This window comes from Hyperoodon ampullatus (genome assembly GCF_949752795.1).
Source record: "Hyperoodon ampullatus genome assembly, chromosome: 2".
Lineage (NCBI taxonomy): Eukaryota > Metazoa > Chordata > Mammalia > Artiodactyla > Ziphiidae > Hyperoodon > Hyperoodon ampullatus.
The window spans coordinates 160,659,685-160,683,285 of record NC_136915.1 but is presented as its reverse complement, the minus strand read 5'-3'; the positions used below and the strand labels follow the sequence as shown (position 1 = coordinate 160,683,285).

Below are 23,601 nucleotides of genomic sequence, written 5' to 3'. Positions count from 1 at the left end.
TGTATCTTTTACCACGATATTTAGAAATGCATGAAAAAAAGGTGGTTATTACTACATGTAAAGGAAAACAAACAAACACACAAACTCAAAACAAAAGAAACAAAAAAATCTCCAAAGTCTTCAATTCACTCAGAGCCCAAGTCTTTATCTTGGCTCTAAGCCTTCTCAAGGCCCTAAGCAATTTGGCTCCTGACTACCTCTCTGACCTTCTTTCTCCCTGAAACACTCTTTAACCATATTGGCATCTTTGTTTCTCAGCACATTTTAACCTCAGGGCCTTTGCACTTGCCGATTCCTCTGCTTTGACTCCTACTCTCCTATCTAACTCCCATCTTCAACCCATATCTACATAGCTCTCTCCTTCCTTCCCTCAGAACTCTGATTAAAAATCACCTCATCAGTAAGGTCTTTCCTGACTCCCCTATATAAAATTACATAACAATCTTTCTATCTCTTACTCTGCTTTCTTTTTCTCCATGCACTTCTCTCTGCATACTTGTTTATTGTCTGTATCCTCTCATTTGACAGCAAGCTCCAGGAAGCCAAGGACTTTGTTTTATTCACTGCTCTATCTAGAGCAGTGATAGTAGTAGCTGCTCAGTAAGTATTTGTTGAATGAATGAATGACTATTATAACATTCTTTTGTAACTTGCAAAATACACTTCTCGCTCTTTAAAAAAAAAACCTCAAGGTGTACTTAATCAAAATTGTGTTGAAATAAAGGTATTTATAGAAATAAATGAATTGGGTCATTTGAAACTTCATTTATAAATTCTTCACGTCAGTTTTTTTTTGGTGGGGGGAGAGGGGTGTTTAGTGCCCTAGTGCTATTGTTTTAAATGTTTTCAGGCTGTGAAAACTTTTGAGAAATGATGCTGATCCTTTCTCCAGAAAAATAATCAAATAACACACAAAGTTTTGCATATAATTTTATGGGGCTATGGGCCATCTGAAGCCCATCTATTGAACCCTTTTAGATCTATAAACCTATCATATTTTATAGTTAGACTGGGCCTCCTATAATTCAAAGCCTGAGCTCTACTGAGAACATCATCTTCACTGCTAGGCCATCTTAGCTTATTCAGCTTCAGTGGGAAGTGTAGCTTAAGATTTGATCTCTCTGCAGGTCAGTTCTTCACCTTTCAGCATGATCACTAGCCTCATTTGCTCAAGCAACAGTTTGACTTTATATTTATCACACATAATTCTAAGTTTTAGAAGAGTTACTTTGTGGTAAGTATAACTGTTCCCAAACTTAGAATTACATGTGATAAATATAAAGTGTTCAGACTCAGCACTTGTGAATTTCTAGATAAACTGCTGAGTACACTAGTAAATTCTCACTCATGGTCCTACAGCATGCACACAGAGTAATGACAATTTAGGATATACAAAAACCAAATGCTGTACACTGCTCAGCCTTCTGTAGCCCTTCATGCTATGGAAGCTACTTTCTCTGAGGTCACTAGTGAGTCTTTAATTGCTAAACCCAATGGCTTAGAAGTCATCCTACTTAACCTCTCTGTAACATATGACAATGTTGATCACTGCTTCCTTGACACAACTTTCATTATTTTATGGCTTCCTTGACACTTGCCTCTCCTTATTGTTTTGCTGCCCACTCTGGCCTCACCCCAGCCTCTTTCCTTGTCCCATCTTCTTTATCAGGCTCATACCAGGATGTTCCCTTGGACCCCTTTCCATTTCAGTGTATACTCTCTCCCTGGGCAGACTTACCAGGACTTAATCATCATCTAAAGGTAAATGGCTTCCCAGGCTTCAGCGCTACCTTCTTCCAGAGCTCTAGATCTGTATTTCCAACTGGAGTACTGTGTGTCTCACAAATTCTAACTATTTAACACATCCAACAATGCCCCAAACCTGCCCTCCACTTCCTTATCTCAGTTCATGGCAGCAGCATCTACCCAGTCACTAGGGTTAGAGTCACACACATCACACCTCCTTCTGTCCATCACTATGGCTGGCTAGGGTTGTTGCATCAACAGTCAACATAACATGGTGGTTAAGAGTAAGGACTCTGGAGCTGGATTGCCAGGGTTCAAACCCAGCTCTACTACTTACTAAGTGGTTGACCTTGAGCAAGATTCTTAACTGCTCTGTCTCAGTTTACTCACCTCTAAAATGAGATGAGTGATAGTAGCTACCTCCTGGGGTCTCTGTGGGGATTAAATAAGTTTGTATTTGTGAAACATTTAGAACAGTGTCTGTCACAGAGTAAATGCTACATAGGTGCTTGTTAGTACATTGGTTGCTGGTTTGTCCCTACTCTAGTCCATCCTTCACAGCGCTAACAGAGGTTTTCGAGGGGCTGCCAGTTACTGAGTGGTCAACCAGAGGTCAGTCATTATGCTAAGTGCTTCATGTACAGGATTTCATTTAATCTTCATAACTACCTGTCAGGGAAGTGCTATTATTCCCATTTGAGAGATGAGGGAACTGAGGCATTAAGCACTAATGTACTTGGCCCAAAGTCACACACTATAAATGCCAGAGTTGGGATTCTAATTCAGGTCTGTCTATTCCCAGAGCCATAGTTCAAAACCAGGAAGCCATACTATATTGCTTTCCCAAGGCAAAGTTAGTCACTGCATAGACTTCAAACATCCCGCGCTGCCTATGCTGTCATGATCTATTCCTTTACAATCTTATTCCAACTTAACTTTATTTCCTGCAACTTCCCTCTAATGTGGCTGTCCTTTCCTTCCCTTCTTTCCTTCCTTTTTTCTTTTCTTCGTCAACATTTATTGAATGCTTGAATGCCAGGCACCACACTAAATGAGAGAAAACGAGAGAAAAGAGCAATTTGTCTTCAAGGAGCTCATAGTCTGATGCAAATTATTACTGACAATACAGTGAGGAGAGTGCACCAGGGGGATGTGGGAGCCAGAATGGGTAAGGGAGGTAAGGGGATGGGGACTGTTTCTTTGAAGCAGGGACATTTAGCTGCCTTAAAGGATATTCTGCTCAGACAACTTCTTGCCATTCTCTAACAGCCCTGGATTCTCTTTGCTTTTTGCCTTTGAGATCTTTGGAGGTGTCTTTCTCCCTGTCAGATAGTTGTTTAAGACTGTATTTGAAAGCCACTTTTTCTGGGATACCCTTCTTCCCTTCCTAGTCAGCTGAATGTGTCCTTGTAGATACCTCAGTTACAGTGCATATCACATTGTAATCTAGATATTGGCCTATCTGCCTGTCTATCTGACTGGATTTTGATGTCCTCCAAGGAAAAGACAGAGTCTTATTTATTTATTTATTTTTATAAATTTCTTTATTTACTTATTTATTTTTGGCTGCATTGGGTCTTCGTTGCTGCTCGCGGGCTTTCTCTAGTTGCAGTGAGTGGGGGCTACTATTGGTTGTGGTGCGCAGGCTTCTCATTGCAGTGGCTTCTCTTGTTGTAGAGCACGGGCTCTAGGCACGTGGGCTCAGTAGTTGTGGCTCGTGGGCTCTAGAGCGCAGGCTCAGTAGTTATGGTGCAGGGGCTTAGCTGCTCTGCAGCATGTGGGAGCTTCCCAGACCAGGGCTAGAACCCGTGTCCCCTGCATTGGCTGGCGGATTCTTAACCACTGCATCACCAGGGAAGCCCTATTTTTGAACTGTCCTTCATTCCCAAAGTAGCATGGCTGGCATATCATAGTGTTCAGTAAAATTTTGATGAATGAAGAGTTATTTGCCTATTTACAAAAGAAAGTGTAAGAGTTACTTCTGATTCAGACTAAAACTATTCAGATTATAATTCTCAGTACCTTAGCACAGTACTCTGTAGAAAGTAGGTTTTCAATAAATACTAAGTATTTGATTGTTCTGTCAGTGAACTATCTGAAGTAATGCTAGGAATAGGAAACTTATTATTAAATTTAATTCTGTAGATAAACTAAGATTTTCAGGTCCAACTGAGTCTTGGGGGCTCTGGATGAGCATAAGAAAAATTAAGAATTATTGGTAATAGTGTTGAGGATTTCCTGCCTTCTCTGGGTTGAGTCATGGTTCCAGAATCTTGTGCACAGTTAAGGTACCAAGGTATGGTGCTGTTGGGAGCCGGATGCCACGGTCTACAGGAGTTGTAGCCAAGAGTCTACCATTCTTCCATCATCAAAAAGTCTACAAATAATAACTGCTAGAGAGGGTGTGGAGTAAAGAGAACCCTCCTACACTGTTGGTGGGAATGTAAATTGGTGCAGCCACTATGGAGAACAGTATGGAGGTTCCTTAAAAAACTAAAAATAGAGCTACCACATGATCCTGTAATCCCACTTCCCACTCCTGGGCATATATCTGGAGAAAACCATAATTTGAAAAGATACATGCACCCCAATGTTCCCAGCAGCACTATTTACAATAGTCGAGACATGGAAGCAACCTAAATGTCCATCAACAGATGAATAAAGATGTGGTGTGTGTGTGTGTGTGTGTGTGTGTGTGTGTGTGTATATATATATATAAAATGGGATATTACTCAGCCATAAAAAAGAATGAAACAATGCCATTTGCAGCAACATGGATGGAGCTAGAGATTATCATATGAAGTGAAGTAAGTCAGACAGAGAAAGACAAATGCCATATGATATCACTTATATGCAGAATCTAAAAAAATGATACAAAGGAACTTATTTACAAAACAGAAATAGACTCACAGACGTAGAAAACAAATGGGAAAAGGCGGGGAGGGATAAATTAGGGATTTGGGATTAACAGATACACACTACTATATATAAAACAGATAAACAAGGACCTACTGTATAGCACAGGGAACTATATTCAATAGCTTACTATAACCTACAATGGAAAAGAATCTGAAAAAGAAGAGGTGTATATATATATATATATCTGAATCACTTTGCTGTACACCTGAAACATTGTAAATCAACTCTACTTCAATTAAAAAAAAAAAGAGTCTACTATTCTAGTCTATACTTGGTAAAGGCCCAGCAATCTCTTTTGCTGCTGCTCCTGGTTCTGTCTTCCTAGGCACACTATGCAGTTATTTCCTCTCTGTGGTTGTGCCTCCTTCCTGGGGGCATAGCCCTCTCTTGCTGTCTTTTTTCTCCTGACAACATTTACCTCCAGTAGAGGGGAATTGTTATGGAGGGCAGCGGGGTATAGTGCTGATCTGAGAGGAGTCCTCACTCCTTTTCTTATTCTTCTTCTTTTTTTGACCCTGATTACCCTTTCACCCAAGGTTGAGGCTTTTTTGTATAATAAAAGTCAGAAAGACTCATAGCCTATGCCTGTTTTCCATAATGCATCACCCCTGTCCTGAGGAAATAATTGCAGAATCCCTACTGGCATGAATTAAGAGGAAGGGGAAGGGGGAAAAAACACATGGAAAAAAAAAACAGCCAACAGTAGATGTTGATAACTAAGAGTACTGTCTCGGTCATGGTAGTCCCCTAGTCTTTGGGCATCATCAAAATTGTGAGAATTAAAGGACAAGGTACTGTACGTATAAGGGGTTTAGAATAGTGTTTGTTACATGGACAGTGAGTGCTTAACAAACGTTAGTTATTATTATCCAGGGCTCCTCTACTCAGGGAAGGACCTTGGTTAGTGTCCAAAATCAGGTCCTCCAGGACAATCAGTCCCACACTCAAAGTAGTGCCAAGCTGTGTGTGTGATCTATTCTCCATTCTCCTCGAGGACAGTCAGCCTGGATGCTGGGTCCATGTCTGGTCTCCCTGAGGGTAGGGATCCAACTGTATCTCTAGAGGATTCTCTTTCCTCCCAACATTGGTTATCCTCTCAACCCCACTCCTAATCTCCAGGAAGCTCAGTCACAAGTCCAGCTGGTACCCACAATCCTGGTTTGGGCCCAGGTGTTGTTGCTGGCCTTTCTAGTAGCCCCTAGACTAGATAATTACATTGAAATTCAGAAGCAGCATGTAATTCTTGGCACTGACGTCTTTTATTTATTTTTTTTTTTGCGGTACGTGGGCCTCTCACTGTTGTGGCCTCTCCCGTTGCGGAGCACAGGCTCCGGACGCGCAGGCCCAGCAGCCATGGCTCACAGGCCCAGCCACTCCGCGGCACGTGGGATCTTCCCGGACCAGGGCACGAACCCGTGTCCCCTGCATCGGCAGGCGGACTCTCAACCACTGCGCTACCAGGGAAGCCCTGGCACTGACATCTTTAATTAAATTCAACAAGCATTTATTGAGCACCTAGAGCATGTGAAATAGGGTTCCTTTAAATACATGTGGCCCTTAACTATTTAGTCTGTTTTAGTTACTCAATTTGGATTAATGTTGATCCATCATTGAGGGTTTTATGAAGAATAAATATCAAAATGGAAAAACGTTTGCACAAATCTTTTTTTTAAAAATAAAGTTATTTATTTTAGGTTGCCTTGGGTCTTCGTTGCTGGGCGTGGGCTTTCTCTAGTTGTGGCGAGCGGGTGCTACTCTTTGTTGTGGTGCATGGGCTTCTCAGTGTGGTGGCTTCTCTTGTTGCAGAGCACAAGCTCTAGGTGCATAGGCTTCAGTAGTTGTGGCTCGCGGGCTCTAGAGCACAGGCTCAGTAGTTGCCGCCCACCGGCTTAGTTGCTCCGGGCCTTGGAGATCTTCCTGGACCAGGGCTCAAACCTGTGTCTCCTGAATTGGCAGGCAGATCCTTAACCACTGCGCCACCATAGAAGCCCTGCACAAATCTTTGAAAATATAAACGTCTTGTGTGGATTATTGTTGCTACAGTATTAATATTAATTGCAATAACAACACTGTGGCTTCCCAGGCTGGCGGTAAAGAGCAGCTGTAAGGCCCACAGGCGCCAGACGTAAGAGGTCAGGGGAGGTGCCTTCAGCACGTCCGGCCCAGAAGGGGCGGAGCCTTAAGGAATATACGCAAATCCCGCCCCTTACTCCGCCCCCTCCGTCGGTGCGCGTAGGCGGTTACCATAGCGATGACGTATAGAGGGTGGGGCGGGGCGGGGCGGGGCTATGGAGAGGAGGAGGAAGATGGCGGGAGGGCGGCTCTGAGGAGACCTCGGCGGCGGCGGAGGAGGAGAGAAGCGCATCGCCGCGCCGCGCCGGGGCCCATGTGGGGAGGAGTTGGAGTCGCTGTTGCCGCCGCCGCCGCCGCCGCCGCCGCCGCCGCCTGTAACTGCTGGATCCGAGTGGGAGTGAGGGGGAGACGGCAGGATGAAGTTCGCCGAGCACCTCTCCGCGCACATCACTCCCGAGTGGAGGAAGCAATACATCCAGTATGAGGTACCGGCAGCTGCCGGGTAGTGGGAGGACTCGGAGGGGCCACCATCTCGCCAGTCCCGACCTCCACCGCCGCCTTCCGCTCCTGCTGCTTCCCCGCGCCCGGGCGGACTTTGACCCGGTGCGGCGGGGAGCCACTGCGGCATCCCCGCCGCGGCCGGCCCCCTCCGGGCCCCGCTGACCTTCCCCTCCCCCGCAGCCCCGCTGCCGCCGGGGTAACGGATATGCGGGCGGCGGACCGGGAGGGACGGCACAGCCGGTCGGGGCTGGGGAATGGTGGTGGGAGGGCGAGCCGCAGGTGGGGCAGTCGGGGTGTGAGGGTAGCCCGGGGTCGCGGCGGTTCCGCGCTAATCCCCTCCTCCCGCTCACCCTGACCTCTGGTCCCCACCCTGGGCGAGCGCCCCCTCGCCAAGGTTAGGTCTTGTTTCTCTCTGCTCACCTCTCACCAAGGAATCCTTCTCTTCCCAGATAAGCCCCTCCAGTGATTTCCTTCATTCCACAGAGCCCTTCAGCTTTCCCCCACTTGCCCACTGTTGACAAAGGCTTTGTAGCAGCGTTGAAACTTGATTTAAATGTGTATCACACATGCGGTGGTTACAGTATGCAAACGTATCGTAATCAACTATTTTGTTTTGATAAAAAGACGGTGATTCGTTTTTTTCACTAATTTAATGAAGTATATAATCATATCTTTGGTTTTGGCTCTTCTGTTGTTTTGGAATGGAGTGAAGGGGAAGAGGAAGGAAGAAAGAGAAGGGAATTATTAAAATTTTCAGGTTTTCTTTCCTAAAATTTTTGTTAGCTAGGGAGAAAAGTACTATCTTGTAAACAATGTACTTTGAAAACATACCTGTGTATTACAGAAATCATGGCCTTCCTCACCCTTAATTTCTGTGATAACAGCTCCTGAAGGGTATTTAATAGATAGTGATAAGGAACCTTACACTAATAAAAAGAAAAGTGAAGAGAACGAGCTCATTTATATTTTCAGAAGCCAAGATACCTGAAGGGCTTTAAGCATTGCAATAGGTTATTCTCAGTGGCTGGCAGTTCAGCTCCTGGATAGAGAAAGACTTAATCTGTAACCTCCAGGAATTCACATCTATGTTATGTGCAGGAACAAAGAGTATAAAATCAATATGAACACAAATATTCTAGCTAGGTTTTATAAATTGAGATATTTCGATTTTCTATTTAATTTCTGTTTTAAGTTCATTGATAGGATGTTTAGGCAACAACGCGGGTTTATTTATTCGTATAACAGTTGTAATAATTGAAGAAAAGAAGAGGGATGTAAGTAGGTTAAACAACCTTGAAGATTGTAAAATAAATTCACCGTGTAACATACAGTATTTGAGTATTGCCAGAAATGAAAGGCCTAAAATTATGAATGCTTTTTTCACTTAATTTTCTTGTAGTGTTTTGTGGCTACATTTTGTAAGAATGAAATAAGGGATTAGCTTTTCAGCCTGTAGAGTTTTTGATTTATTGTTTCTAATAACATTTGGTCAGTTTTAAAACCTTGGCTAGAGTCCAGATGATGGTTTTTATTGAAAGGAAGGTATTGGTCTTTCATCTTTCTAGTAGTAATTTTCAGCACCACTGCTAGTTCTTCATAGAACACAGCATGCTGAAGCAACATCTTATACTTGTTATATAGTATGGAATGCTTCATTTGGGGAGAAGTAATAGTGGCTGATTGTATGCTATGATTCATTTTAAGTATTACAGCACTTAACTGTTTCATAGAATTGTATTAATCTGGAATACAGTTTCTGGGGCTGGAAGGAGAAGCATAAGATTTAGTTTGAAGATGAAATTACCTCTTGATTTATAATGTCAGCTTTGTGGCTGGAGTCATTCTGGGACTCTTCATTCACATACTACATTTGGACATTAGTCCTAAATGGTTACTTTAGTTTGGTCAGAGAGGAGAGGAACACATTTAATATGTGTGACTGCATTATCTTTCCTAGGCCAATTAGAAATTATTTTTTGAAAAATTCATTAATTGTTGAAATTTTATTCTGCAGAGGGTCCCTACTATGTGACTCCTGTCGTGGAAAAGCTCATTGTTTGGTAGGCAAAATTAATAAGGAGCACTTTTCTTTGTGAATTGGAGCCATTAAAGACATTTTTTATAGGGTTGGGGTCTGTGTGTTGTATACTATTTCTCAAGAGCTGGTGCTGTTCCTTTAAAAACAGTTAAAGGGGCATAAATAAGCGTCTTTAGAGTCTAGGAATTTTGGCAGCTTAAAACTTTGGGGAAAAAAGGACATCATAAAAGATGTTAGCATTTGCTAGAGAAAAGAACCTTCTCATAATGCAGTAACATGTAGTTTCTCATATATGAAGATGATATTCTTGAAACACTTAGTAGAACAGACACTTGAATTTGTTTTTCAAGTACTGGTGATGAAATTTGGGTGTATTACTCCTGATTTCTTGTGTAGGCTGCTTTCTAGTGCTGTGAACGACTATGAACTGTTCAGCTTCTTTGGTTTTACGTCATTTTGCTATATTAAATTTTACTTGAAATAAGCAGAGAATTAGCTGAAAATGTTGTTTTACATCTCTGATTATATGTATTATTATGTACACTCGGTCATACAATAAGTGCTAGTTCTCGTATATGTTCGTCATGAGGCCATGGGGACAGTCCTTTTGCCTTTCCAGGGTTCTTTCCTCTTTCATAAAATAAGAATATAGGGCCAGAGCTTTTCAAGTTCTGTTGTAGTTCATAGGTTTTTTTGTATTTTAAAAAATTTATTTATTTATTGGCTGCATTGGGTCTTCGCCTCTGTGTGCAGGCTCTCTCTAGCTGCGAGGTGCAGGGACCACTCTTCGTTGTGGTGAATGAGCCTTTCATTGTGGTGGCTTCTCTTGTTGCGGAGCACGGGCTCCAGGCACGTGGCCTCAGTAGTTGTAGATTGCGGGCTCCAGAGAGAAGACTCCGCAGTTGCGGCGCACAGCCTCAGTTGCGCGGCATGTGGGATCTTCCCAGATCAGGGCTTGAACCCGTGTCCCCTGCATTGGCAGGCGGATTCTTAACCACTGCACCACCAGGGAAGTCCCAGTTCATAGGGTGTTTTTTTGATTTTTTTTTTTGCTTTTTTTTGCGGTATGCGGGCCTCTCACTGCTGTGGCCTCTCCCGCTGCGGAGCATAGGCTCCGGACGCGCAGGCCCAGCGGCCATGGCCCGCGGGCCCAGCCGCTCCGTGGCATGTGGGATCCTCCCAGACCGGGGCACGAACCCGCGTTCCCCCGCATCGGCAGGCGGACTCTCAACCACTGCGCCACCAGGGAAGCCCCACAGGTTTTTGATTTAACTTTTAATGGATTTCATTTTTTGGATTGTTAAAATTATTGTTAGTGATCCATCAATATCCTGAAAATTATCAGTTTCTAATTTAAAAATGAATTGTGGCGTTCACAGACTTGGTCTTCATAGGCAGAATAATAAAGCATGAAAGAATAGAGCAACATGGAGAAACCATATAAAGAAAATCAGTTTGATCCATTTGTGAATAGTTTTTACAAACAACAAACACAAATGGGAAGAGACTACTATTCCTGTTTCCAGTAATCTATTTGAGTGTAAATCTTGGCATATAATATAAAACATCAATAAAGCTTTATAAGAGTACTTTTTAAAAAAATTTATTTAACTTATTTATTTTTGGCTGCGTTGGGTCTTTGTTGCTGCGGGTTTTCTCTGGTTGCCGCGAACGGGGGCTACTCTTTGTCGCTGTGTGTGAGCTTCTCATTGCAGTGGCTTCTCTTGTTGCAGAGCACGGTCTCTAGGCACGCAGACTTAAGTAGTTGTGGCTCGCGGGCTCCAGAGCACAGGCTCAGTAGCTGTGGCGCACAGGCTTAGTTGCTCCACAGCATGTGGGATCTTCCTGGACCAGGGCTCGAACCCGTGTCCCCTGCGTTGGCAGGCGGATTCTTAACCACTGCACCACCAGGGAAGCCCCAAAGAGTACTTTTAAAAATTTAGTATCAGTGATTGTATATTTTAGAGTTCTGTAATTGATTAATCAAAATTAATTTAGACCAGTTTCAACCAAATAGGCTAGTATGACCATGTTAATATTTTACAGAATATTAGCAAAAGAAGCAAATATATTTGGTGCCTTAGGCTGCTGACTTGTGTTTTCTTCCCTAGGGTCCTGTGCTGCTTTGGTTTCTCAGGAACCAGGAATGGTTTTTTTCAGTGTACGCCGTAGTTTTGTAAGGTACTAAAATAATGAGGTATCTAAATTTCAGGACTTTAGAGTTAAAAGGGAATTGAGAGATTATCTGTCTCCTTGGTTTTTTTTCAGGCAAGGAAACTAAGGTCCAGAAAGGTTAAGTTATTTATTTGTCCAGGATCATATATAGATAGCTAGTCTCTTGAGCACAGATGTGTAAGCATTGGGAGTCAGGTCACCCAGACTGTGTGACCCTGACGAAATCACTTCCTCTTTTTGGGCTTTAGGTTCTTCATCTGTAAAGTGAGAGAACTGGACTTGATGGTTTCTAAGCTCACAGCCCTCTATTTTCTAAGGACCCATATAGCTCCAAATTTCTGTACATTTTTATGGTTTCATTATGTTTTGCATATGAAGAGGACAGAACTTAAATCATTACTATTAATAGCATCCTTTTAAATTAATAGTCTCCTTTCAAATACTTTTGATGATAGTTTAATCTGTGACTGGAAAGCTGACCCAGTGAAGCTTTTATTTAACTTAAGTAAAAAGTGATGGTCATAGTTTCATTTTTTGTTGCAAGATTTGGGAAGGGATTTTCCATAAACTGCATATCCCTTATTTTCAAGTGTAAGGAAACATTGCCATAACATTATTGTGATTTTCATTTATAGAACTCTCCCATGAGAACACTTGTGTTGCAGGCTTCAATTTCCCAAAGGTATTATGTTGATTAGTTACAGTTAACTTGCCTTGCTGGAACTTGTTTGAAATTTCCAGTTTGGCCACCCGATGGGGCACAAACCACACTTTTTCTTTTAGGCACTTCGGCAAATGAAAGTACAGTATAGCATATTTAAAATAACATTTGTAAATGAGTATAGCAGTAAGATGCCTGGCATTTACAAATGTTTCTTAAGTGAGTGAATGAATGTTGTATAAAACAGGAAGTTATTACTGTTCTTTATTATCTTTGTATAATAAAGTGTGTTAGGTTAAGTGTCCTGGAAAGATTATACTTGTCCATCCATCCCTGAAGGTTGGTTTTGGATCAGTTTTTGAGTGAAGGCCCAGATCATAAGAACATAAGACTCTTATTTGACCTGAGGTGACCATGGAAAATCAGTCCTGGCTTCAAATCCAGTCCTAATCTGAAAAGCATTTGAGACTGATTGAGTTGTGCTGGCTAGATGTTGCAAGTATATTTGCATCATAGCCCCCAAAGGAGAGTACCCAACACTCCCATGGAGTAAGAGAAGGTAGTTTTAGAAGTCTTAATTATATTCATTTTTATGCATATGACAAGAAGAAATGAAATTTTACTAATATTGAACAAATGGATTGATGCAGTGACCTTGTTTAGGAGGTAGTCTGAGGAAAAGAGAGATAAGAATTGCTAATAGTTTTCTCACTTGTTTGTTCACTTTCAGCAAATAGCAATTAATCCAGTTTATGGGTACATAGTTAAGATGAATTTATGGATATTATTTAGTTTTGACTAAACTAACCCTTATAAAATGGATGTGACTTAAAAAGACTCTTGTAAAGAAGCCTCAACAGCAGTACCAGCCTTAACAGCATAATGCAAGCACATGTGAACAACAAGAAAATGGCAGAGCTGACAATTCTACTTCTAGTACTAGCTTTTTGTCAGCCAAATTACAGAAAAAACAATGGTACTTTAATAGACCTGACAAGACGTTTGCCAAAAAGTTTCAAAATAATTAAGATAATTCTTTGAAATAAGATTTTACATCCGTTGTCATCCACAGTGAACACCCTAAATATATGTTATGTATTAGAGTTTTCTGGCTTTGTGAGGTCTGTTTTCCAGCTTATAGCCATTATAATCAAGTTTCAAAATTAACTGAATCCTGAAGTTTGAACTAGGCCTTTGAAATACTAAAAACTAAGATTTTAAAAAGTAATGAACTTTTTCTGTTAGGTTGTTCTTTAAAAGTATTGTTATTGATAATTTCTTAGGAGAGATTAAAAATATTTGCACATTATTCACAAATGAAAGTTTAAATTATTTATTTTATTAGTGTCTCATCTTTTAAAACTTCCACTTAAAAAAATTCTGTGTTTTATAATGCACACAGTTGTAGAAGGAGATAATTTATAAACAAAGGTACATATATTGGAGGTGCATAGTAAACTTTTTTTTTTTCTTTGCGGTATGTGGGCCTCTCACTGCTGTGGCCTCTCCCGCTGCGGAGCACAGCCTCTGGACGCGCAGGCCCAGCGGCCATGGCTCACGGGCCCAGCCGCTTTGCGGCATGTGGGATCCTCCAGGACCGGGGCACGAACCCGCGTCCCCTGCATCGGCAGGCGGACTCCCAACCACTGCGCCACCAGGGAAGCCCAACTTTTTTTTTTTAATAGTGATATGACATAAAAAAAAGTTTGGAAGATTTTTCTCAAGTTGTATAGCTTAACTGCAGGTGGTTTGTGAGTTGCTTGGTATTTAATTGGCCTTTGGGATTGAGAGATTGTCAGAATTCACTAGGATTCTTGCCCGGTTGTATTTTCCTTTTCAGGTCTTCCCCTTACCTAGTAAATGCTAAAAGAAGCCAATAGGGCCTTCCCTTGCGGTCCAGTGGTTGAGACTTCACCTTCCAGTGCAGGGGGTGTGGGTTCGATCCCTGGTCAGGGAGCTAAGGTCCCACATGCCTCGTGGCCAAAAAACCAAAACATAAAACAGAAGCAATATTGTAACAAATTCAATAAAGACTTTAAAAAAGAAATGGTCCAGGGCTTCCCTGGTGGCACAGTGGTTGAGAGTCCGCCTGCCGATGCAGGGGGCACGGGTTCGTGCCCCGGTCTGGGAAGATTCCACATGCCGTGGAGCGGCTGGGCCTGTGAGCGATGGCCACTGAGCCTGCGCGTCCGGAGCCTGTGCTCCGCAACAGGAGAGGCCACAACAGTGAGAGGCCCACGTACCGCAAAAAAAAAAAAAAAAAAAAAAAAAGGTCCACATTTAAAAAAAAAATCTTTAAAAGAAGCCAAGTAGACAATGCCCATGAACAAATGCCTTAAAAATTATTCATTCATTCAACAAATATTTATAGGGGCTCTATTATGTCCTATAGGCTGATAGATTTGTCATTAAATTCTGGCTCTTTTGTTGTCTTAAAAATAGAAAAAAACAAAAAGCAGTATTTTATTTTTTTATAAATTTATTTATTTATTTTTGGCTGCATTGGGTCTTCGTTGCTGCATGCGATTTCTCTAGTTGCAGTGAACGGGGGCTACTCTTCATTGCGGTGCACGGGCTTCTCATTGCAGTGGCTTCTCTTGTTGTGGAGCCTGGGCTCTAGGTGTGTGGGCTTCAGTAGTTGTGGCACACGGGCTCAGTACTTGTGGCTTGCGGGCTCTAGAGTGCAGACTCAGTAGTTGTGGTGCACGGGCTTACTTGTTCCGTGGCATGTGTGATCTTCCTGGACCAGGGATCGAACCCGTGTCCCTTGCGTTGGCAGGCAGATTCTTATCCACTGCGCCACCAGGGAAGTCCCAAAAAACAGTATTCCTGTGTGTGTGCGTGTGCGTGTGTGTGTGTGTGTTTGGTTTTATATTTTAGTCAGCCTAGTGCTTTCAAAATTAAAAATGGTGTAGAAAGGGAAGATTGTAGATTGAGGACTTGGAACATGGTTAAATTTGGATCACCTGTGTAAATAATATGGATTCATAATATGGATGAATTCTCCCTGGCTTTTCAAACTTTTTATGTTATATGCCTTTAAATTTAATTTGTTTATAGGAAGAAATTTGGTTACCTGTTTCTTCCCATCACTAGGCAGGTGTGGTATTTATTGGGACTGATCAGAAAATCCTTAAAAAGTTGTTTATTTATTATAGGTCAGAGGAAAGTTTAATTAACCTGCTGTAAGCGTAACTTACAATTTTCATATTCTCTGTAACAGGAGGGACAGTATGTTGATTAAGAAAACATAGTCATTCCTTATTGAAGATGACCTGCAGTATTTGGAAAGACTGTAGACCATGAATAAGGAGATGTAAGTCCTTAGACCCAGTTCTGTCACTGAATAGTCATAAATAATTAGTGAACAAGTGATTTTTTTGAAGATTGAAGGGTGAAATGTAATCATACAGGAAAATGAGAAGCTTTTAGATTATTGTGTGTGTGTGAATTACTTATTTAAGCTAAATTGGTAAAGTTGTAATTCCCAGTAATCCAAGTGCTTTGTGTGCTTTTTCTGTACCTAAGAGAAGTCCTTTAACTTTTTGGTCTTGGGACCATTTGAAACTCTTAAAAATTATTGAGGATTTCAATGTCTATTGATAATATGCTATATTAGAAATTAAAACTAAGAAACGTCTGAAACACAAGAGTATACAAGCACACCTCTACTAGCCATCAGAGACATGACATGACATTTCATTTAGCCTCTGGAAAACTCCACTGTGTACTCATGAAAGAATGAGAGCGAAAAAAGCACATGAAGTTGTAGTATTATTATGAAAATAGTTTTGACCTTTTGGCTTCCCTGAAAGGGTTTCTGAGAGTTGCTGCCTTAGAGCACAGGACTCCTGTCAGAACGTTTGGAGATGGCCTGAGAAAAAGTTCTCTAGTCTTAGGAAGCACATAAGAGGATAAAGGAAATCCCATAAGTGAGGATTCTCTGGTATATCCCCCCTGCACAGGATGATAGAGAAAAGAAAGTTGTCTTTCCTGGGATTCCCACTTCCATTCTCTCTTCTTTGAATTGAATTAGTGGAAATGTGGTCATTTTGTCATTAAGGAGAAAGGAATTAACATTTATTGACCAGTTAGGAACCAGGTGTCATCAGTATGTTACTTCATTTAATCTTCACAACAGTTTTGTGAGATAGATGATTTATTATCTCCATTTTACTGATGAGGAAACCCAGACTTAGAGAGACTAGTCAATTTGTTCATGCCACACATCTAGTAAGTAGTAGAGCCAGAATTTGAAATCAAATTTGTCACACTGTGGAACTCTTGCTTTTTTATATGCGAATTGTAAATAACAGTGGTGGCAGTAACAGTGCCAGTAACAGTAGCAGTAGCAGGAACAACAGCTGTTATTTTTTGAGTGCTTACTTTGTCAGTCACTGTGACATTACTTTAAAAACATTTTCTCTTTATAGCAAGCTGTTTAGGTAGGTTGTTATGTTAGTTCTGTTTGTAGATGGGGAACCTGAGTCTTAGAGCCATTAAGTAACTGATTATGTTGAAACTGCTAATTGTGGTTAGCAGAGATGAGACTGAAAGAGCCCCTGCTTTTAATTCCTACATTATACTGCTTTATGAAAAATAAATAAATCCATCCATTTATACATAAGTACATTTAGGCGTAGTCTTACCTGTTCTCCAGCACCTGCTGAAGTAATGGCTGGTCTATTTTTAGTCCCAGGTCTCAGTCTGCATGGTTTGGAGGTAGTAGAATATGGTCTGGAGGTCAGAGTTCACCTGTGTTAATTTATTTTTTCCTCAAGATTATCAGTGTAACTATTATGAGGTAGGCAGCTGTTAAATAGAGGACCTTATAAAGATGAGCCATAAGAAAAAAATAATGAGATATAATGATAAGTGTAAGAAGAGGAAGATAAAGAACATTGGATAGAGCTGTTCCTATGCCACAGTCGTGGCTTTTGGCTTTTAGATCATTCCATAGATCATGGAAAGTTAGACCTGTAAGGAATTTCAGATATTAATTAAGTCCAATTCCCTTTTTTACTTGAGTGGGAAATGAGGTCCAGAGACGTTGTGATTCAAGCACACATGGCTTGGTTAGTGGCTGAGTGAACACAATCACCCTGATTCATTTTATTGTTTAACTATTTTGCATCATATGCTTATATGTCAATAACGCATACAGAGAACAAACTCTGAAGCCAGACTGCCTAGGTTCATATTCCATCTGGACAGTTTACTAGCTGAGTGACCTCAGGCAAGTCATTCTACCTTTCTGTGCTTCAGTTTCCTTATTTGTATAATCGGGACAGTAATAGTAGTTACAGGACTTTTTAAAAACATCTTTATTGGAGTATAATTGCTTTACAATGTTGTGTTAGTTTCTGCTGTATAACAAAGTGAATCAGCTATACGTATACATATATCCCCATATCCCCTCCCTCTTGAGACTTCCTCCCACCCTCCCTATCCCACCCCTCTAGGTGGTCACAAAGAACTGAGCTGATCTCCCTGTGCTATGTGGCTGCTTCCCACTAGCTATCTATTTTACGTTTGGTAGTATATATATGTCCATGCCACTCTCACTTTGTCCCAGCTTACCCTTTCCCCTCCCCATGTCCTCAAGTCCATTCTCTGCATCTGCGTCTTTATTCCTGTCCTGCCGCTACGTTCTTCAGAACCATTTTTTTAAGATTGCATATATATGTGTTAGCATACGGTATTTGTTTTTCTCTTTCTGACTTACTTCACTCTAGTTATAGGACTTCTGTGAGGATTATATGAATTAAAATATGAAAAGTGCTTAGACAATGCCTATATTTGCTATTAAAATTATTTAGTTAATGCTAGGTTAACAGTATCTTTGTGAGGGAAACCGAGCCTCAAATTTTGTCTCTCTGGGCTTGTCCAGTTCAGATTTTCTTGGAAAATGGCTTTGTTGATTTTAGGTATTACTCCTGTTATCTGTGATATTTTTATTAATAAATTGTCCTTTTTTATATACAGTAAGAAATTCAGGTGGGAACAGTTATATGGTTTTGAAATAAATAAATTCTCCTTGGTTACCTGTAACTTGCATTCATTTCAGTTATAGACTGTGCCTTCATATGCTTTCCTTTTTCAAAAATGGGGGTGAAATTCACATGTGCATTCCTAAGTATGTATGAATAGCTTAAGTGAATCCTTTGAGTTTTCAGAGACTATCTAGTTTTAGTCCTTTTCACTTCTGTAATGGAAATTTAATTTTTAATACTAGAATTAGTTTTAGAGTTGAAAAAGACCTTCTCAAGCCCTCTGTTTCACAGATGAATAAATCGAGGACAGAAAGGCCAAGATATGTGGTCAGTCTCACAACTAGCTGATAGGAGAGCCTGGGATAAAAGTATTGACCTCCTGCTCGCTGCTATACCTTGCTGAGGCTTATCACTGCCATATAAACATTTCTTTACTTTTAATTTTAAGAATAAATTTTCTTTGTAAGAGCCCACATGAATTTAAATGTTCTTGTTAATGATTACTTAAATACTTAGTGTTAATAACATTTATCTGAACCTAATCCATTAGTTCACACATTAACGACCTCAAATAGTTCATGTGTGTGTCAATTAAAAGACTAAGTAAGTTAAGAGACTCAAACCTTAAAAATGTTTTTTACTCAACTACAGAAAATTAGCCATTTCCCCATCTAGGTAGAAACCTATTGTAGGTGAGGAGACAGGACTGAGGAATTATGGTAAGGCTTGAGGAGTTAGGTAGAGATGAGAGCAAGACTCAGGAAAGTTGAAAAATCATTTGGGCATTTCTCTGTAGCATATCTGTTTGAATGTTAACACAGGTTACATGTACATGAAGAGCACCTCCCCTCCCCCCCGCCCCCCATCTCCCCATCTCTTGTAACATGCTGCCAAGCCAAAGTCAGGACACATCTGACAAGAGGAGATTAGAATATGTATTAAACCAATTTGTTAAGTATTCATGAGTGTCCCCTTCCTTTTTTAAAAAAAACAATAAAACAATGATGATGATAATAACAGCCAATGTTTATTGAATGTTTCCATTGTGCCAGGCGTTTTACATTTAAACCTTACCCTCTAAGGTAGGTTTTGTTATCCCTGTTTTAAGAAGTCGCTGAGTCTTAGATTGCGTAGACTGCCCAAGGTCACATAGCTAGTGAATGGTTAAAACCAGAATTCAGACACAGGTTTGTCTTATTTCAGAACCTGGATTCTTTTTTTTTTTTTTTTTTTGTAAGTTTATTTACTTATTTATTTTTGGCTGTGTTGGGTCTTCGTTGCTGCGTGCGGGCTTTCTCTAGTTTCAGTGAGCAGGGGCTATTCTTTGTTGAGGTGCGCGGGGTTCTCATTGCGGTGGCTTCTCTTGTTGTGGAGCACAAGCTCTAGGTGTGTGGGCTTCCGTAGTTGTGGCTCACGGGTTCTAGAGCGCAGGCTCAGTCGTTGTGGTGCTTAGCTGCTCCGCAGCATGTGGGATCTTCCAGACAAGGGCTCGAGTCTTTGTCCCCTGCATTATTAGCAGGCAAATTCTTAACCACTGCGCCACCACAGAAGCCCCAGAACCTGGATTCTTAACATGGTGTTACATGGTCGGGATCACGCAAGGGACTGGCGAGGTAAAAATAGGCAAGCCCCTGTCCTAGAGGAGCTCATAACTTGGGTGGTCTCCTAATCGTATTGTATTGTGATCATGTTGCAGAGGAATGGCCAATTGATTTTGCTCTGCAGATCAAAGGTATTTATCTTAAAAGCTTTCACAGAGGTAGTGTTTGAACTGGGTACTTAGAGATTCAGTAGGGTTTGATGACTTGGTGAAGAGGGGACAGGGCGCTGGCGTCATTCTAGGCAGATAGGGTAAAACTGAACAAAGGCATAGATGGGTGGAAGTATCCAAGCATATTAGTGAAATCTGGTTTAGTTGGGTATGTTGGAGAGGTGATAGTGTGATTTGGAAAGGTGGACTGGGAGGGATCAAGGGGTGAAGGGCCTCAAATACCATGCTGAGGTGTTTAAATGTTTCTTGTTGTGAACCATTAAGGATTTTAAAGAAGAGACTGGGGAGAAGGATCAGTGCAAAGTGAGAGTGTAGTTTAGATCCTAGAGGATGCGTTGGAGAGACCAAGACCAAAGACAGGAAAACCAAATAGTATAGCCAAAAATAGTAAGAGCTTGAATTAATACCTTATTTAATCAATTTTCCCACACTTTAACATCTGAAATCAGGATACGTCTCATAATTGTCATAGATTAATTGGCGGACTTTTTTTTCATTCTTAGAAGCACATAAAATAATGGTGTATATTACTATTAGTGGCATCTTAGGCTTGATTGATTGATCATCTTAGATTTATTGAAAGCCTACTGTGTGTCAGGCAGAGTCATAGATACCTGTTAGTATCCAGCATCTGGCAGTGTCTGGCATATTTAGAAACTTTAAAAGCAACAACAAAACAAAATGTAACTGAAAGGCTATGGGATCTGCCTGAGATGTCATTAAGGGATAAGAAAGAGAGATTCAGGAGAGCATGATTGAAGGCAGTGAATGGAGAAAATAAGAAAAGTTCATGTTTATCCCCTACAGAGTGTGTCTAAAGCTCTGGAAATCAATTACTTTGGTATCAATTTAGAGAAGTTGGTCTTATTCTTTTAGTTTTGTTTATTCAGTGAATGCAGAGTTATACCTTTTAATTAGTTTTATGTAATACCCTCAAATGTGATCATTTAATGACAAAATTGAGATGATATTCTTTCTCCTGTCTTTCCAGTATTTGTATAATAGCAGGTAGCAAAACTGTTGATAAGCAGGTGAGTCACCACCTCTCATCACAGAGTTCAAACATTTTTTTTTTTTTTTTTGCGATACGTGGGCCTCTCACTGCTGTGGCCTCTCCCCTTGCGGAGCACAGGCTCCGGATGTGCAGGCTCAGCGGCCATGGCTCACGGGCCCAGCCGCTCTGCGGCACGTGGGATCCTCCCAGACCGGGGCACGAACCCGCGCCCCCTGCATCGGCAGGCGGACTCTCAACCACTGCGCCACCAAGGAAGCCCCGTGTTCAAACATTTTTTGATTAAGCCTTTCTTTTTGAGTAGAATAAGCGTGTTTGAAATATGAGTAATTTCAAATTATGCTGCCATTAGTTATTTGCCAAAGAGGATTGCAAAATCTTTTTTCTAAGATTTGTTTGCTTAGTATCATGGACTTTCAAAAATTCAATTCCTGATAGATTCAGAAATTAGAAAATGGATTGATTTAGAGACCACTGAAATTGAAATTGTAATAACCCCGTGAGCTTGGGCAAGTCATTTATCTTTCCTGTGCCACAATTGTCTTATCCTTAAACTGGGGATAATGATAATTTTTACTTTGGAGGATCATGTGAAATGAAATGAGTCAATCATTGGAAAGCAGGACAGGAGGTGTAATAGTTACTACACATAGTAAGTATTATATAAGTATTAGCCATTATTACATACCTGTCCCTAGGGGTTTGAAGCTAACAGTTGAGCAGCATCTTATTTAATTTATTTACTCTTGACACGGGGAGAAGGGGTCAGTGAAACTGTAACTAGGAAAAGACAACTTAGACTGTTTATTCAATTACTGGACAAATGGAAGTTGAAAGAATTTTACCTTTTTAAAAAAGTTTAGTATAGGGGCTTCCCTGGTGGCGCAGTGGTTGAGAGTCCGCCTGCCGATGCAGGGGACGCAGGTTTGTGCCCTGGTCTGGGAAAATCCCACATGCCGCGGAGCGGCTGGGCCCGTGAGCCATGGCCGCTGAGCCTGGACGTCCGGAGCCTGTGCTCCGCAACGGGAGAGGCCACAACAGTGAGAGGCCCGCGTACCGCAAAAAAAAAAAAAAAGCCACAGTAGTAACTTTTATTCATTTATTCAGCAGACGTTTATTTTAGGGTGTTGGTACTCAGTCTTTTAGTATAACAAGACTCATTCAACGTCATGAAATTTCTTGGAAACCAAATGATGGTAGCTGGACTTGTAGAATCCATTGCTTGAGAAACTACATTTTGATCAAATTAATTACTGCATTTTATAGATTCTAAGATGCACATTCCTTGTTCCACATTCCTACGCCTTTGAAATTGAGATTCATTTTACAGATGTCACATAGTTAATTGGTAATGTTTTTCTTTCTTAATGGTACGTAAAATAATGGTGCAGTGATACATAAATTAATGGTGTGTCTTAACAATTGATGGTATCTTAGACTCGATGAAATATGGTAGTATTTTATTAAGTACAAATACCTTCATGTATTTTGACAAGTAGTAATGTGTTTGTGGGAAACATTATTTAGCCTACAGAGAATACCTAGTTTATAAGGTTTTACAGTATTGAAATTGGAGCTATGAAGTGGTCTGAGACTGATGGATTAGAAACCATTTTTATAAATGTATAGGTGTATTGCAGAACCTTTAGGTTCCTTTTTTGTTTTCTTTCAGATAAGCGGGCAAACTAAGAACAGAGTGAGAATTTTATGTTGCCATACTATTATATTTGGTCAAAGTTCAACATGTTTTACCAACCTGTATAAACCTTATGTATTAAAGAGGGCTGGATGACTGATTCACTTTGTTATAAAGCAGAAACTAATTAAAAAAAAAAAAAAGAGGGCTGGAAGCCAAACACACTAAGAACTTTTCTTGTGGCTAGTAAATGAAAGAGGTTTGAATCTTGTGTAGAAATAAAAGATAATGAAAATTAGGAAAAATAAGAAATGACTTTGCATTTTGATATTTCATGAAACTGGAAATGCTATAAAATAATTCAATAAAAATAACATAGTTACTTAAAAAATTAACTGATGTGCTGATTTTGGATATTTAGGCTTTGTGTTACAAAGTCTGTGCAATTGACAAATGTATTTTGAACTTCTACTGTGCTAGATGCTGTGGCCTATAAGAATTGAAGTGAGACTGCTCTCTGCCCTCAGAGAATTTACAGTTGTTACCACTGTAAATGTAAGAATGAGCCATACAAATTTAATTAGTTATAAAAGAACATTTGTTATCAGCTTTATTTTAGTGTCAGAATAGGATCCTTAGACAAGGAGGATGCTGATTTAATCTGTCAGATTTATTCCGTCCCAGCTCAGAAGTGCAGCTATGTGACTTCTCAAGGGCATTCAAGGGTATAAGTTAAATTACAGTATTGGTGGCTGTGACTTATGGGAATGCAGTTTTGCTAGTTATTGCTAAATAAATCACTTACTTGAAATTGTCCTAGTTTTCCTTCCCATAGTTTTTGTATCTTTATAGGAATAAAAATTTTAGGTACTTTGATCAAGACAAGCCAAAGATGTTGGTTATGATCTAATAACATTACATTCTGTGATATAAAAATGTTTTTCAAATCTAGCCTCATGTATTAATTATCTATTGCTCTATAACAAACTACCTAAAACCGCTGAAACAATAAGAAACATTTATTGCCTTACACTCTGGCTGTGTGTAAAGAGTTTGGAAGCAGCTTAACTGGGTGA

General features: G+C 40.5%; 1 protein-coding gene across 2 annotated transcripts in view; it reads left to right on the top strand.

Annotated features, from left to right (window-relative positions):
• Positions 1-7,154: 7,154 nt before the first annotated feature.
• The window catches only part of XPR1 (xenotropic and polytropic retrovirus receptor 1), a gene marked incomplete at both ends in the record, with an annotated part of 205,106 nt that continues 188,659 nt past the window's right edge, over positions 7,155-23,601 (top strand). For both annotated transcript variants that reach the window (XM_079697077.1, XM_079697076.1), the window contains one exon: positions 7,155-7,223. In XM_079697077.1, coding sequence (XP_079553203.1) covers positions 7,155-7,223 — 69 coding nt within the window. The remainder of the gene's footprint in view (positions 7,224-23,601) is intronic.